Source organism: Dasypus novemcinctus, chromosome 18 (genome assembly GCF_030445035.2).
Source record: "Dasypus novemcinctus isolate mDasNov1 chromosome 18, mDasNov1.1.hap2, whole genome shotgun sequence".
Classification (NCBI taxonomy): Eukaryota; Metazoa; Chordata; class Mammalia; order Cingulata; family Dasypodidae; genus Dasypus; species Dasypus novemcinctus.
In genome coordinates, this window is record NC_080690.1 from 21,095,482 (window position 1) to 21,113,355 (window position 17,874).

The window sequence follows — 17,874 nt, forward strand, 5'->3', positions numbered from 1 at the left end:
TCTCCCCCCTCCCACCCCCGCTCCATTGTCTGCTCTCTGTGTCCATTCGCTGTGTGTTCGTCTGTGACCGCTTCTATCATTATCAGCGGCACTGGGAATCTGTGTTTCTTTTTGTTGCATCAGCTCTCCGTGTGTGCGGCACTATTCTTGGGCAGACTGCACTTTTTTTCACACTGGGCGGCTCTCCTTATGGGTGCACTCCTTGCGGGTGGGGCTCCCCTACGCGGGGGACATCCCTGCATGGCATGGCACTTCTTGCGCTCATCAGCACTGCGCATGGGCCAGCTCCACATGGGCAAGGAGGCCTGGGGTTTGAACCACTGACCTCGCATGTGGTAGGCGGACACCCTATCCATTGGGCCAAGCCTGCTTCCCAGATGATTCTTAAAGACAGTAAACTTCCTCAAAAGTACAGAAAACAAAGGGTTTTCTGCAAGTGCTAAATTAAAATGCAGCTTCAAAAGCCATCAGAAGAGGGGAGCAGATGTAGCTCAGGTGGTTGAGTGCCTGCTTCCCACATACGAGGTCCCAGGTTTGATTCCTGGTACCTCCTAAAAACAAAATAAACAAACAAATGAAAAAAAAACCAACTTAGGGAAGCTGGTGTAGCTCAGTAGTTGAGCACTAGCTTCTCATACACAAGATGCAGGTTCAATCCCCAGCCCCAGTACCTAAAAAAAAAAGCCATTAGAAGAAGTTCCTCATGCCCCTCCCCTACCTCCACCATGATGCAGGGAGGAGCCACCTTGTGCTCCTATTCTGGGTCCCTGGCCCTGTTCCTGAAGGAGCAGAGGTGTCCCTGGGCACATGCTGGGGTGATACATGTCAGTGTCAATCTATCAGGTGGAAGTCTGAGAAACTGAACTAGGGAACTTTACTCAGGCTCACTCTCCTAGAGTTTGTCCTGAGGACAAAGGACTACCTACTTTAAGTCACTCAAGAGAGCACCCAGGAGGGGGTGAAAGTTGATGTCCAAAGGGAGTATAGGTGGCTTTCACTGGAACTCCTGTAAATTGTAAACAGGGAATTCCTATGGCCTCTAGCAAGTACAAGACCAGAAAAAGATCCAGGCTCTAAGGCTCCTGTTCCACCCAGGTTCAGATATGACAGAGAGGAACCTGCACTTCCCATTTGCTTGGGCTGAATTTCTTGGAAGGAAGGCTAAACTCTGAAGTAGAGCACCAGCCAAATAGAAGCAATTTGCAAAGACAATGGAAGGTACTTTTTGATTTGAATTGTTTGTTTTGATTAAATCCTGGCATTCAAGAAATTTCTGTTATATTACTAGCAGGATACAAACTTAAGGCACAGAGAGCTCAGGGGCTAAATCCAAGAGTTAACATTTTAATATATTAAAAATATCCCGGGAAGTGGCTGTGCCTCAATCAGTTGGGCTCCTGTCTACCATATGCGAGGCCCTGGGTTTGCGTCCCAGGGCCTCCTTGTGAAGGCAGGCTAGCCTGTATGCTGCGGAGATCCACCTGGCCTGCAAGCGCTGTGGAGTGGCGACTCAGCAAGGTGACACAACAAAAAAGGGAGACAAGCAAAAACACAGAAGAGCACACAGTGAATAGACACAAAGTGCAGACAGCAAGCAAGCAGCAAGGGGGGAGGGGAAATAAAATAAAAATACAGACACAGAAGAATGCACAGTGAATAGACAGAGAGCAGATAGTACACAAAAAGCAGCTACGGGGGCGGGGGGGCAGGGAGAGGGTATATATATATATATATATATATATAAAAAAATCCAGTGTGCAAAAAAAGATTACAAAACAAAGAAACAAGAAATAATGGCCCATCCAAAGGAACAAGATAAAAGTCCAGAAATCATCAATGAAGGGGATTGCACTTTGGATTTACCAACCAAAGACTTTAAAAGATGATTCTCAATATACTCAAAGAGATAAAAGGATAACAGAGAAAAAACTAAAGGATATGAAGAAAACAATGAATGAACAATATGGGAATCTCTTTGAGATTCACAATAGGAACCAAACAGAAATATTAGAGTTGAAGAATATAATAACTGAAATGAAAAATTTACTAGGTATTTCCACAGCAAATTGGAAATGGCAGTAAAAAGAATCAGGCATCTTAAAGACATTTGTGCTGAAATGCAGAAAGGAAAACAAACAAACAAACAGAGCCTAAGAGACCTAGGAGAGTCTGAGAAATCATCAAGTATGCCAATATAAGCATTATAGGAATTCCAGAAGGAAAAGAAAGAAAGGGCAGAAAGAATATTCAAAGAAATGGCAGAAAACTCCCCAAATTTAATGAAAGACACAAATATGCATATTCAAGAATCCCAATGAACCCCAAAAAGGATAAACACAAAGAGAACCATGACCAGACACAAAGTAGTCAAACAGTCAAATGCCAAAGACATGGAGAGTTTGGAAAGCTGCAAGAGAAAAGCAACATGTTAAGTACAAGGGAATTCTAGTAAGATTAAGTGCAGATTTCTCAACAGAAATTATGGAGACAAGGAGGCAATGGAAAGAAATGTTTACCAAATGCTGAAAGAAAATTACCAACTAAGAATTTTACATCTGGCAAGACTTTCTTTCAAAAATGAGGGCGAGATTAACACACTATCAGATAAAAGTTGAGGGAATTCATTACCACTAGACCTACCCTACAAGCAATGCTAAAGGGAGTTCTTTTGACTGAAAGGAAAGGACATTAGACAATGGATGAAGGTAGCATGAAGAAATAAAGATAAGGTGAAGTTAAGATATGGATAATTATAAATTCCAGGACTTGTAAAGTATTGTATCTTTTGTTATGTAACTCCCCTTATTATTTCTTATAGGTGCTAAAATGCAGATACATAAAAAGGAATTATAGGGAAGCTGACGTGGCTCAACTGATAGAGCATCTGCCTACCATAGGAGGGTCCAGGGTTTGATCCCCAGGGCCTCCTGACCCATGTGGTAAGCTGGTCCAAGCGCAGTGCTGCCGTGTGCAAGGAGTGCTGTGCCCTATGCAATGGTGCCCCACAAGCGTGCGGGGAGTGTGCCCCGCAAGGAGAGCCTCTCCATGCAAAAAAAGCACAGCCCACCCAGGAGTGGTGCTGCACACATGAAGAACCTTCGCAGCAAGATGATGCAACAGAAAAGAGATGCAGTTTCCTGGTGCTGCCTGATAACGCAAATGGACGCAGAAGAACAAAGTGAATGGATACAAGAGAGCAGACAACGGGGGAAGGGGAGAGAAATAAATAAAATAAATCTTTTTAAAAAAGTAATTATAAGTTGTTGCACTGGGGCATACAAGGTATAAAGATAAAATCTGTAACAATTACAAAAAGAGTGAGGGGATAGAGAAGTATAGGAACTCTATGTATGTGATTGCAGATAAGTTAGTATCAAATATAACTTGTAAAGATTTAGGATATTAAATTTTAATCCTATGGCAACAAAAAATACATGGAAAATATATTCAGAAAGAAATGAATGAGACTAAAAATTGTACAACACAAAAAACCAAAGTACTATGGAAGTAGGTATTAATGGAAGAATTGAGGGTAAAAAGAAGTATAATACTTACAAAGAAACAAAAAGGACTATAGGAGGATACTAAGAACAAATGTAACCAACAAATTAGGTAACCTAGATGAAATGAAAAAATTCCTAGAAGCAAAAACCTACCTAAACAGACTCAAAAAGAAATGGAAGATCTCAACAGATCAATAACTAATAAAGAGATTGAATCAGTCATCAAAAATCTCCCAACAAATAAAAGCCCAGGAACAAGATGGCTCCACAGGTGATTTATCCCAGGTATGCAAGGTTGGTTCAACACAAGAATATAAATTAATGTAATATACCACATTAACAGAATGAAAGAAAATAAAACCATGTGATCATCTCAATTGATGCAGAAAGGGCATTAAACAAAATACAGCACACATTTTTGATAAAACTGGTAAACACTAAGAAAACTAGGAATAGAAGGAATCTCCCTCAACTTGATAAAGGGAATATATGAAAAAATCCACAGGTAACATCATATGCAATGGTGAAAGACTGAAAGTGCTTCCCCTAAGATCAGGACAAAGATAAGTATATGTAGTTTCTACAATGCTATTTAGAGAATTGTAGTTCTAGCCACAGCAATTAGGCAAGAAAAAGAAATAAAAGGCATCCAAATTGTAAAGGAAGAAGTGAAGCATTCCCTATGTGCAGATGACATGACCCTATATACAGAAAGCCTGAAAAATCCATAAGAAATCTACTACAACTAATAAACGAATTTAACAAAAGTGACAGGGTGCAAGATGAACACACAAAATTCAGCAGTCTTTCTATACACTAGTGTAAGCAGTTTGATATTGTTTATGAATTCCAAAAATAGATACTGGATTATGTTTGCGAACTGGTCTATTCCTCTGGGCATATTAGATTAGATTGGATTCAGAGGTTTCACTTTCACTTGATTAAATAATGTTTAAGGCTTTGATTGGGCCATGTCAGTAGGACGTTGAGTCTCACAGAGAAAATGACGTGGCAGAAGAGAAAGTAAGAGTTTTGATCTTGGAACCCCAGAGGTAAGCACACAGAGAAGCCAATAGGTGAGGAAGGAGAGAAACCTCCGTTAGACACAGCAGAAGCCCCAGGAAGAGACATGAGCTTTCTCCTGACAGTTTACAGTTGGCTTTGTGGAGAGAGCAGAGCAGCTGAGCTCAGAAAGAAGTGAGCCCTGAGCCTCGGAAAAGGGACAAGACTTGTCCTAGCCTGAGGCTGAGATTGGAAGAAGCTGGGACCACGGAGACTTGGGAGGAGGAGGAAGACTGAACGGTCACAGACATCACCAGCTATCTTGCGTCAACATGTGGCAACAGATTCTAGGTGAGAAAATACTTCTTATGGTACTTTGAGTTGGACTCGTTAGGGCCTTGTGACTGTAAGCTTCTACCCCATATAAATACCCTTTATAAAAACCAACCGATTTCTGGTATTTTGCCTCAGCACCCATTTGGCTGACTAATACAACTAGTAATGAACAATCTGAAGAAGAAATTTTATAAAATTCCTTTTATTTACAATAACAATTAAAAGAAACAAGAATCTAGAGAAAAAAATCTAACCAAGGATGTAAAGGACTTGTACCCAGAAAACTACAAAACATTGCTAAAAGAAATCAAAGAAGACGTAAATAAATGAAAGGACATCCTGCATTTATAGATTGGAAGACTGTCTTAAGATATCAGCTCTACCCAAAGTGATTTATCATGAAAGTAAAAAGACAACCCATAAAATGGGAAAAAAATATTTAGAAACCACATATCTGGTAAGGGTTTAACATCCAGAATATATAAAGCAATCCTACAACTCAAGAAAAAGACAAACAACCCAATTAAAAAGTAGGCAAGACTTCAAATAGGTATTTCTCCAAAGAAGATACACAAATGGCTCAAACATCATTACTTATTAGGGAAATGCAAATGAAAACCACAAGGAGATACCACCTAACTTCCAATAGGGTGAATATTACTTAAAAAACAGAAAATAAGTGTCAGAGAAGATAAGGAGAAATAGGAAAACTTGTTCACTGCTGGTAGGAATGTAAAACGGGGTAGCCATTGTGGAAGACAGTTTGGTGATTCCTTACAAAGTACAATATTACCATATAGCCCAGCAATACTATTTTTAGGTATATACCCAAAAGAATTGAAAGCAGGGACTCACACAGAATTTGTACAGTGATGTTCATAGCAGCATTATTCATAATTGTCAGGAGATGGAAGCAACTCAGGTGTCCATCAATTGATGAAAGGATAAATAAAATGTGGTGTATATATACAATGGAATGCTATTCAGTCATAAAAAGCAATGAAGTTCTGATACAAGCAACAACATGGATGAACCTTCATCACGTTGAATGAAATAAGTTAAGCACAAAAAGACTAACATTGTAATTGTAAAATCTCACTTAAATGAAATACCTAGAAGCAGTAAATTTCATAGAGACAGATAGTAGATTACAGGTTACCAGGGGCCACGGGGTGAAGAAGGGAGTTATTGCTTAATGGATACAGTGTCTGTTTGAGGTGATGAAAAAGTTTGGGTATTGAATATTGGTGATGGTAATACAATGTGGTGAATGTAATCAATACTACTAAATTGTACACTTGGAAATGGTTAAAAAGGGAAATTTTGAGTTGTATACATGGTGCTACAATAAAATTTTTTTAAAACATGCAATAAGGTACCACTTTATACTCACTAAGCTAATTCATTCCTGTGGGTGTAAACTGTTTGCAAGATTTTGGTACCAGGAATGTGGGGTGCTGTGACTGCAAATACCAAAAATGTGGGGACAGTTTATAAATGGATAAGGGGAAGATTCTGGAAGAACTGTGAGATGCTTGATAGAAAAGGCCTAGATTACTTTGAGAGACTGCAGGTAGAAACATGGATGGTAAGGGTACTTCTGATAAGGCCTTAGACAGAAATGATGAATGTGTCATTGCACACTGTTAGGAAAGTGATCTTTGTTTTAAAGTGGCAGAGAACTTGGCAAAATTGAGTCCTGGTATTGGACAGAAGGCAGAATTTGAAAGCAACGAGCTTGGACATTTACCTGAGATTTCCAAACTGAATGTATAAAGTGCAATCTTTTTTTTTTTTTTGCAATTTATGGTAAAATGTGTGAAGAAGGGGGTACACTAAGAACTGAACTCCTGGGCACAAAGAAACCAGAATTTGATCATTTGGAAAAATCTAGAAAGCAAGTCCCTAGATAATAGTGCTCCATGTGGGGGTTTAACTGAACATGGAACTATTCAGCCATTATAGTACAAGTTGGGATTGGAAATGCAGTTATCCAGAAAGGATTTGTAGAAACTTCTTTTTGGTTTTGTACCCCTGCATACTACGTGTTAAACTGACATGTTTTTTTTTTGCAAGATCTGTATGAACAGAACTATTATCATCCTGGACTATAAGGGACAGAAAGGCATGGCTTGAAGGAAAAATTATTTCAAAAGCAGAACCATGGAAGCTGAGGTCCGGACTGAAGACATCTACTTGGGCCAAGAGAGCAAGCCCACCCATTGTGTGTAAAGCATGAGTCTGCCCCCGCACTTGGAGAGGGCGGCCTTCTGCCCTGTCACGTTCAGGTAGAGTTTCCACCCCAGGTATCTCAGATGGCCTCTAGGTACCTCAGATAGCTGGGGGAAAGTCTGGCTCTCATCCCAATGTTTGATGAGGATGTGATGTTGCCCAGATCCTGGCTGCCATCCTGATGCTTGATAAGGGTGGAACCTTTTTTTTTTAAGATTTATTTCCTGCCTCCCCTCATTTTGTACTCGCTGTCTGCTCTCTGTGTCCATTCACTGTGCGTTCTTCTGTGTCTGCTTATCTTCTCTCTAGGCAGCACCAGGAACCAATCCTGGGGACTTCCAGAGTTGGAGAGAGGTGCTCAATCTCTTGTACCACCTCAGCTCCCTGGTCTTCTGCGTCTGTTAATGTCCTTTTCTGTGTCTCTTTTTGTTGCGTCATACTTGCCGCTCCAGCTCTGTGCAGGCTAGCACTCCAGCGTGGGCCAGCTCACCACATGGGTGAGCTTGCCTTCACCAGGAGGCCCTGGGAACTGAATACTAGACCTCCCATATGGCAGTCAGGAGCCCAACTGCTTGAGTCATATCTGCTTCCCAAAGGTGGAACCTTAACCCCAGCATTCTGGAAGAGTATGGCCACTGCGAAAGCACTTGGAAAGGGTGGGACTGCTGCTCCATAAGGCCCGGAGGATAAAACATCATTCTATAGACTACTCTCACCTTGAAATCTAATGATGCCTTCAGGGTTTCAAAATTGGGACCCTTGAATCCTGTTTCCCTTCCAATTTCTCCCTATGGAAATGGGAATGTTTATACTATGACTGTCCCACTGTATATTGGAAGTAGATAAAGAAAAAATTTTTTTCTGAGATACCAGGGGGCCAGAGATTGAACCCAGGACCTTGTATGTGGGAAGCTGGTGCTCAACCACAGAGCCGCATCAGCTTGCCTGAGTTGATTTTTGCATTTGTTTGCTTCTTTGTTTTTTAGGTGGCACTGGAACCAAACATGGGACCTCCCATGTGGGAAGCAGGTGCTCAACTGCTTGAGCTATATCCACTCCCTAGAAGCAGATAATTTGTTCTCTAAGTTTTACAGATCCAAAGTCAGAGAGGAATAGTGTCCTAGGACAGACATCTATACCCACTTTTGACAAGACTTTGTACTAAACATTGTTTCTGAAATGATTTAAGGTTTTTGGGATATTGTGATGGAATGAATGTATTTTGCATATGGATGAACATGTCTTTTTGGAGTCCAAAGGGTGAGGTGTAATAGTTTGATGTTGTATGTACCCCAGAAAGGCATGTTCTTAAATTTAATCCACTCCTGTGGGTGTGAACCCATTGTAAATAGGCCCTTGTGAAAATGCTACTTCAGTAATGCTATATGGACTGATCTACCTCATTCTGAATGGGTCTTAATCCTTTACTGGAATTCTTTATAAATGGAATCGAGTGAGTGCCATAGAAGCAAAAAGCTGAAGCAATGAAACCCGGAAGAGAAGAGAGAGACCAGCAGATGCCACCATGTGCCTTGCCATATGGCCAAGGAATCAAGGATTGCCAGCAGTCAGTCTTCAGGAAGAAAGCATGGCCTTGATGATGACTTGATTTGGACATCTTCCTGAATTCTAACTGTAAGCTAATAAATTCCCATTGTTAAGGCAACCCATTTCAAAGTATCTGCTTTCAGCAGCCTAGCAAACTAAAACACCCAGCAATTTCAATGCTAGGTATGTATCCAAGAGAATTCAAAACTTATTTCTATGCAAAAACTTTTCCACAAATGTTCATAGCAGCATTTTTCAAAATAGCCAAAAAGTGGGAACAATCCAAATGTCCATCAACAGATGAATGGATAAAGAAAATGTGGTATAGTTATACACTGGAATATTTTTTTGGTCAAAAACAAACAAATGAAAAAAAAACCAGAATGAAATACTGATACATGCCACAACATAGATGAACTTTGAAAACATGCTAAGTGAAAGAAGCCAGTCATGAAAGACCCTATGTTGTATGATTCCTTTATATGAAATGTCCAGATAAGTAAATCTAGAGTAAGAAAGCAAATTAGTTATGGCCTGATTGCTTGTGGGTATGGGGTTACTTCCAGGGTATTGAAAGTATTCTAAAATTGATTGTGGTGATGGTTGGTGTGTGAACATACCATTGAACCGTATACTTTAAATGGGTCAAATGTATGGTAGATGAATTAGATCACAATAAAGCTGTTTTTAAAAAGTAAATTTGAGAGTGGGAGGAGGTATAAGAAAGGCTGGAGAATATTTCACAATGAAGCTGGGAAAAAAACACACAGCTTATATAAAGATCTTCACATATTAAAGAGAAGAGGTCTCTATGTGTTAGCAGAACTTGATATGAAACACACCTCTGTCTTCCAGAAGCTCAGAGACTAAAGGCTTGGGGCTAATCTCATAAACAATTCACAATGGTTGCTCCCCTCACACAGGAGGCAGGATATCCGGACTCTTTGGTGATATGCCCACTACAGGAGCCGAGTCCTGTCCTCCACCACCAGTCCAGCAGAACACGGAGCTTCCTCACTGCTTTGTGAGTAGCACTACTTCTGCCAGATCTTTGCTTCCTTATTTGTCAGTAAAAGATGGTGCCGAAACAGTTTCAGTCTTCACCACTTCAGAACTAATAGTGTAATGGGTAACATTTTAAAAAATCTTCTAAATTAATTTTCATTGCTCCAATTCTTAATGTCAATGCAATTTAAAAGTTTCTTAGCAAAGTCAAGAGAAGTACTGAAATTTTAAACTCTTAGAGGGTTCCTTAAAAGTAGTAGGCTGTTTAGGCCAATAGCCCATCTCTAGTTACAGCTGCATCTAATGTTACATCTGACTAACAATAATCCAAGAATAGTTAAGATCTGCCAATATTTAAGAACTTTTGTGCTGCAGCCTTTTAACTATATCCAATCCAAATCTCTTCTGCTCTTTGTTTCATTTTCTCTCATGGACCAGACTTAAGTGCAGATAGAGAACTGGAGTCTATTTTCTGCATATATTTGAATCTTAACCTTATCTCTCCAGGCTCTAGGATCTTTGTTAACAGTGCTTACAATCCCTCCATAATCAAACCAGCTCAAGTATGTTCATCCTTTCTCTAGCACTGTACTTTCTGTACAGTTTGATATAGTATTTTGGGGAGAGAAAAGTGTAAAAGTGTAAAACAGTTAAAGAGCTATATACTTGACTTCACTAAATCAGTTACTGGAATCAAAGGATCCAGAAGAACCAATTTTCATCCCATCCTGGCTTCTCATTTGTATGTGAACTAAAATGTGTAGATCCCTGGGGGTAACACACTGGAGAGGCATCATGCCCTCCATCAAGCTGCTCCAGTCATGAGGAAAGAATGGGTAAAAACATAGATCTGACTCTTCAAGTACCCTTTTATGTCTTCACTAACATCTATTCATTTTCTCTGCATTTTAGGGACTAGAATTCTACTTTGATATCCAAAGAAATATAGCAGAAAAATCACTTACTGGTTTCTCGTAACATTTCAAGAATACAACATTGCCATGTGAGAGCCAGAATCAACAGAGATTGCAATATCTGTTAAGGTCAGAAGGAAATAAGGTTGACGTGGCAGATCCTGACAGGCAGGATTTCCCCTCCAAAAGTCATTTAGAGAATTAAATAATTTAAATGTCATCAGTTTTTGATGAAAATCATCATTAAAAAATTCTTAGGTAAATATTGATCTATTAACAATAATTACTTTTCAGCTTGAACTTCCCCTGCAGCTCTGGGGAAATCATCTCCCTTCTGACTTTGGTTTCCCTTCTTCTCCACATAGCCCTGTATGAAGAGGATAGAGATTTTAGTTAACATAAAATATGCAGCTACAGTGCAGCACAGGCATAAAATGCTGTAGATTAAAACAATGCTCTGTGCATTCGTAAGCCTCTTTACCTGCAAAGTATGTGAGTGCCTGCTATCTTGTTTGAGGTTCACAAGAATTTGAGGAAGGTAAAAAGTATATTATTAACTCTGTATTACAAACAAGGAAACAAAGGTGAAAAAAAAAAAAAAGACTGATTCCAGGTCACACAGCTACTGGAAGGCAGACAAGTTCCAAACCAGGCTCTTGTCTCCAAGCTGAGGGCACTTTCTGCTGCCATCAAGATGTTTACTTGGTTTTCCATTAAGACCCATCTAGAACTTCCTTTCTAAAACAAAAGGCATACACGTGGCCAATGTATTCCCCCACATTTGACATTTATTTCAGTCTTGATTTTCTTTCTTTTCTTTTTTTTTTTTTTTAAGGTACTAGGAAATGAACCTGGGACCCAGTATGTGGGAAGCCGGCACTCAATCACTGAGCCCCATCAGCTTCCCTGAGTTGTTTTACTTTTTTTTTTTTTTCTCATTCATTTTGCTTGTTGTTTATTTATGCTTTTTCAGGAGGCACTGGGACCAAACCTGGGATTTCCCACGTGGAAGGCACTCCCAGTCTTGTAATTTTCACCTTTCTCTCATAAAGCATCAGTAAAAGAGAAGCCAGTGACTTATGTCTCAAAATGGTGCATGAGCAATAAGGTATAATGGGAATAATTACCTCTGGTCCATGGGCAAACACCACAACTGTCACTTAATAGTCTAGTTTAATAACTGGAATCCTGTTAATGCTACCCAGAGGAGGAGAACAAAAAATCCCTCTCTTCTTTCCCATCTTCAAAAGCGTTGGAAGAACTGAACACTTCTGATTTCCTGAAAGTATGAGGTGACTGACAAATGGCCTTGTGAAGGCTGCTAAACTTCTATGCTTAATGCACATATTAGGGCACTGAGGAGTGTTGGCGCTAAAGCCATCTTTTGGTCTTGACAGGGCTTGCCAGGCAGGCAGGTTGCAGTAGTCACGGTGTAGGAATGCTGGGTAGTATCTGGTTAGATTTCCCCCTACTGGTGTCTACATGTCAGGACTCATTTTTCTCCTTAAGGCTAACTGTTGATCTGCTGCTTTGGGTTTCATTCATACTGTTATCCTTTTTAAGGTAATGTAACCAAGAGGTGACCCTGAGCTATGAGTGGGTTAGCAAGGACTCCCTTTCCTGCTTCTAGATTCACTGTTTCTCATCCTAGAGACCACAAAGCAGGAATGATTTAGATGCAAATTAAATGTAGACAGACTTTGATGGGCTTAGATGTGACCACGGGAAGATTCTTGTGGTACGAGTTAAACAAAAATTGTTAATAAGACGGTTGTTGGTGCAAGTAACCTACCAGGTATGTTTTATGGAGAAAGACAGAGCTTGCCTCTTGCCTCCAAATATTGCTTCTTTTAGCAAACTGTACTGCCTCAGATTCTATTTTTATCCAATAGAGCTCTATTTCTTTGGATTAAATAGCTTCCATATTAAAAATGCAAAATAGTCCCAAGAAAGGCAACACAGTAGAAGACTGTCATCCGACCCTTAGTCAATATTAGGGTATCTGCTACTTTTTCTTACAAGAAGCTAGGAAAGAATGAGAAATTTTTGAAGGTGGGACAGTTTTTGAAATGTTATTACTTCCTGTTGAGGGCCAACTGTGGGTAAGAACCTATGTATGGAAATTGTAACTGGGAGCCAAGTTAAAAAAAGAGGTAAGTGGGGGACACTGAAAGGAGAGCTAGACTCCTACTTTACACTTCAACTTGCAAAAGGATATTTTCTATCTCTAAATAACAGAGTGATGAGCAAATAGGAACCACAGATAAACATCTTTGGGCAAAGTAAAACAATGTGCAGGAAATACTTTGTATCAATGGATGTAAAATGATACACATCTCTGTGAAATGAAGTAACAGAAAGACATAGTTTGAAACAGGAGCTGGCAAGACTTCTATAGTTATGTATTAACTAGGTTACTCATTCCATCTCACTAGCTCACTGAACGCCAAGGTTGGTTTAATGGGTGTACAAACCTTCAGTTTAGACAAAGTTCCCACAAGGAAAATCTGCAATAACTGAACCTACCTCATGTGTGTTGCTAACAAGACAAAAATAAGATTAGTTCTGAAAAGTGTGCTTGAAACAAACAGAATCCAGAAACAAGGTAGAAATTTCTTGAAGGGTGGAATTAGTAAAAAAGCCCAGAAATGTGATCACAAAGATGGAACAGTTCCAAATTAATGGCAAATTATTTTAAAGATGAAAAGAAGAAAACACTAGATATTTTAAATGAAAGAGACTCTCTTTACAATTTGTAATGATGAAAGTGTTAAAACCATTCCAGTGATTTAATAAATTTAATTTGCTACATAAATGTTCAAACCTGTTAAAGCATGTCCAAGAGTTAGGAGATGGGAAACTACAGTCTTACAATATACTGACAATCACAAATTAGGGATCCTGTGGCCTGCAAATATAACTTCCAGTTTAAATTATTAACAGAACCTCCCTCAACTGTTAAAAAATAAATCCCTACAAAATAAGGTCCAGCAAGAGGAAAATTAAGTTACATTTTCTTCTTAAAGGGGCCACTGTATTTTAATTTGATTACTGGTTTATTCTTTCAAGTCCATAAGTTAAAATGAATGCAATAATCAATTTCAAACTTGCAAAGAAAAGAGAAAATCAGGTGTTTCACTCTACTGCATTCCTTGACAAAACATTGATGGGCAAGTAGAATCAAATCAATGCTTTAATTTACTTTGAATTGGAATACAGGAGTGAGATGAGAAGACAAAGTATGAAGACACTGAAAATAAAAACAGCAGAATAAAACATTGTAACATTAAAGTATAATTATATTGTTATCTTTAAAGAAAGGATTCTTTGCCAGTGGCATCTCTTTATCTCTTAAGCCAGAGATTCTTGCAGCTGGTGATTTTCAGAAAATAATTGCAAAATATACTTGAATCTATTTAAAGAAGTCTAATTATAAAAGGTAAGGTTTCTGCTTTTTAAAGTAGGATACAAAGGCTGATTTGGGGGAAGTGGATGTGGCTCAGGTGATAGGGCTTTGACCTACCATATCGGAGGTCCTGGGCTGGATCCCTGGGGTCTCCTGGTGAAAAAGAAGAGAAAGCGTGCTTGCGCAGAGAACCAGTGCCCATGTGGTGAACTGAGTGCCCATGTGGTGAGGTGACTGCCTGCATGGGTGCCTGCACAGTGAGCCAAGTGCCCATGTAGTGAGCCAAGTGCCCAGGCGAGTGTCTGTGCGGTGAGCCGAGTGCCCGTGTGGTGAGCCACGTGCCTGCATGGTGAGCCAAGTGCCCAGGCGAGTGCCCACAACAAGTCGAGTGCCTGTGCAAGTGCCCACGTGGCGAGCCAGTGTCCACATGGTGAGCCGAGTGCCCACGCTGCAAGCCGAGTGCCCACACGGTGAGCCAGCACCTGTGCGAGTGAGTCACACAGCAAGATGATGATGCAACAAAAGAGAGACGAAGGGAAGAGTCAAGATGAAGCGCAGCAGAGACCAGGAACTGAGGTGACGCAATTGACAGGGAACCTCTCTCCACATCAGAGGTCCCAAGGATCGAATCTCGGTGAATCCTAGAAGAGAAAGACAAGAAGAGAAGACAAAAAAGAGAAATAGATACAGATGATCACACAGGCAAGGGACACAGACAGCAAAAACAGCAGGGCGGGGGAGGGGGACCGGAAGAAAAAAAGTTGATTTGGGACGAAAATGACATAAGAATGATTTGGAAAGATGAAGAGGTAACTTCAAAAGAAAGTTCACTGAAAAGCAAGCAACAAAGGGCTCTCAAAGAAACAGACACTTAAATGATGGTTATCTTAGAATTGGGGTCAAAGTTTTTTCCATAAAGGGCCAGTTAGTAAATATTTTTGGCTTTGCAGGCCATATGGGCTTGTTGCAACTACTCAACTTAGCCATTGTAGCACAAAAACAGCCTTATGTAAACAAATGAGCATGACTGTGTTTCGATAAAAGTTTACTTATGGACGCTGAAATTTGAATTTCATTTGTCACAAAATATTGCTGATTTTTATTTCACCCAAAATGTAAAAACCATTCTTAGCTCAGATAAAAGCCTTGTGATCTTTTTGTTATAGAAGCTGAACCCCTGGTTGCTACTATAGTCACCAAGATATATGTACCCTTAAGAGTTCATGCCAACACTAGGTAGCTAATTTTCAAATTTCACAGTATAATTTGGCTTTTATAGTCTTCCTATCAGTTAAAATTAATATTTCAGCTAAAACAACCTTTTCTCTACTACAGTTGTAGTATGGTCAGACTAATCAGGCTCTGAGTTCCAAATCCAGTGCCAATTATTAACAGTGTGATCCCAAGCAAGTCACTTAACCTCTCAGAACCTGTTTCTTTTTCTGTAAAATGGGAATAGTAAGAATAAGAACCACCTTACAGGGCCATATACAGTGGTTAACACAGGATTGGCACGTAGTAAGTACTAAACTCTCATTTTACTCCTGGAGTGAGACAGGATTTTCATACATTTTTCTTGTCTGAAGGGCTACTTATAACTTACAGTTGGCTTTTGCCTTGGGAGAATGAAGGAATATAATATACTCACTCAAAGATAATAACAAGAAAACAGTAACAGTAATCAAATTTTATTCATCCCTTACCATGAAAGAGGCTTGTTCTTAGTACTTTACACATATCGTTTTATTTAATCTCATAACCATCCTGTCAGGTAATTACTATAATTATGCCCATTTTTCAGATAAAACAGAGTTTAGGTAACTTGTCCAAGATCACACAGCTACTAAATGTTAGAATCAAGATAAAAACTCAGCATGTTCTGACTCTAGGGTCAGAGCGTTCACCTCTGACAGAGAGAGGTAAAACGCAGTCAAATTCTTATTACATTCCTATTTTGGTATGTAGCAACCCTATTACAGGAGTTAATATAGTGGTAACTATACCACATTAAATATAATTATAACGACATTCTTATATTTGTGATTTCAGATAAATTTCATTTGAGCTTCTCAACAATTCTATAAAGGCACAGTCCCTGATGGATTATACCTCCACCTCTACTGAATGTAAAAACAAAGAAAGTCTTTTATTTCTTCCTCTGAATTGCCTATAATATATGCCTTTTCTCACCATTCTCTCAGACATCCCTTTAATCAAAATCCTCATCTCTTTGTGCCAAGGATACACAGCAGCTTCTTAGCTATTTCCTTGGTTCCAGACTCTCCTTTCTTCATCCATATTTCATTCCTCTGCCAACCACAGCTACACATCTCTCATTATGCTGCTTCCCTTCTTAAAAATATATAGTGATCCCCAAATGCCCATCACGTCAAGTTGAACTCCTCTGCCCAACTTTCAAGAATCTCTGGGGTCTGGCTCCACCCTCTCTATCCAACCTTACTTCCCCAAGGCACCCAATACAACCTTGTTACAGAGAGACAGATCAAGTCTCAGGTGACCATTCACACCATACACATCTAAATCCTGTTCTATTCTCATGCTTTCTTTCCCATCTGGAGATGCTTTTTCCCCTCGTTTCTCACATATAACCCTTCAATCAATATCCACAATCATTTCTTGTTCAGATTGTCCCAGCAACATCCTAACAGGATGCCCTGCTTTTAGTCTTATTTCATCCTAATTCATCCTTTTCAAAAGAGCCAAAGTGATCTTGCTAAAATAACAATGAATACTTCCTTCCTTAAAATGTTTCATAAAACACACTCTATCAATCCAAAAGAAAAAGGAAAAAGGGAACACAGAATAGGTAACAAAATAGGCAAACAGAAAACAAGTAGGGAAGTGGATTTGGCTCAGTGGTTAGGGTGTCCATCTACCACATGGGAGTTCTGCGGTTCAAACCCCGGGCCTCCTTGACCCGTGTGATAAGCTGGTTCATGCGTAGTGCTGATGTGTGCAAGGAGTGCCCTGCCAGGCAGCAGTGTTCCCCATGTAGGGGAGCCCCAAATGCAAGGAGTGCACCCAGGAGGAGAGCCACCCAGCACAAAAAAAGTGCAGCCTGTCCACGAGTAGCAACACACACATGCAGAGCTGAGGCAGCAAGATGACACAACAAAAAGAGACACAGATTCCTGGTGCCGCTGACAAGAATATAAGCGGACACAGAAGAATACACAGTGAATGGACACAGAGAACAGACAACTGGGGGGAGGAGGGCAGGAAAGGGGAGAGAAATAAATAAAAATAATTTTTTTTTTAAATGTAAAAAAAAAAAAAGTGATGAGAAAACAGACGCCAGCTCTCGATGGGAGAAGCTTCAGAGTCATTAAAAAAAAAAAAAAAAAAAAAAAAAAAGAGGGAAACGGACTTTGGCCCAGTGGTTAGGGCGTCCGTCTACCATATGGGAGGTCCGCGGTTCAAACCCCGGGCCTCCTTGACCTGTGTGGAGCTGGCCATGCGCAGTGCTGATGCGCGCAAGGAGTGCCGTGCCACGCAAGGGTGTCCCCCGCGTGGGGGAGCCCCACGCGCAAGGAGTGCGCCCGTGAGGAAAGCCGCCCAGCGTGAAAAGAAAGAGCAGCCTGCCCAGGAATGGCGCCGCCACACTTCCCGTGCCGATGACGACAACAGAAGTGGACAAAGAAACAAGATGCAGCAAATAGACACCAAGAACAGACAACCAGGGGAGGGGGGGAAATTAAATAAATAAATAAATCTTAAAAAAAAAAAAAAAGAAAGAAAAAAGAAAACAAGTAGCAAGAGGTAGATTTAAATTCAACCATATTATATTAACTATAAATAGTCTAAACTATTTCAAAGACTAAGATTAAAAAACAGAGACTGGGAGTGAATGTGGCTCAAGCAGTCAGGCACCTGCTTCCCACATGGGAGGTCCTGGGTTTGGTTCCTA

The 17,874-nt window shown here is 40.1% G+C and overlaps 1 protein-coding gene across 5 annotated transcripts in view; it reads right to left on the reverse strand.

The window, feature by feature from the left end:
• Window positions 1-17,874, reverse strand: part of TANGO6 (transport and golgi organization 6 homolog) — a 279,753-nt gene that overhangs the window by 78,537 nt on the left and 183,342 nt on the right. Inside the window, exons 16-17 of one of the 5 annotated variants that reach the window (XM_058279796.2) lie at window positions 10,828-10,907; window positions 10,598-10,661 (exon numbers count right to left, since the gene is read on the reverse strand). The exons of 3 other annotated variants lie outside the window; for them this stretch is intronic. In XM_058279796.2, the coding sequence (XP_058135779.1) occupies window positions 10,864-10,907 (44 nt within the window). In that variant the 3' untranslated portion in view covers window positions 10,598-10,661; window positions 10,828-10,863. Of the gene's footprint in view, window positions 1-10,597; window positions 10,662-10,827; window positions 10,908-17,874 lie in introns of those variants that run through there. One more of the 5 variants, XR_011646283.1, reaches the window with a different exon arrangement.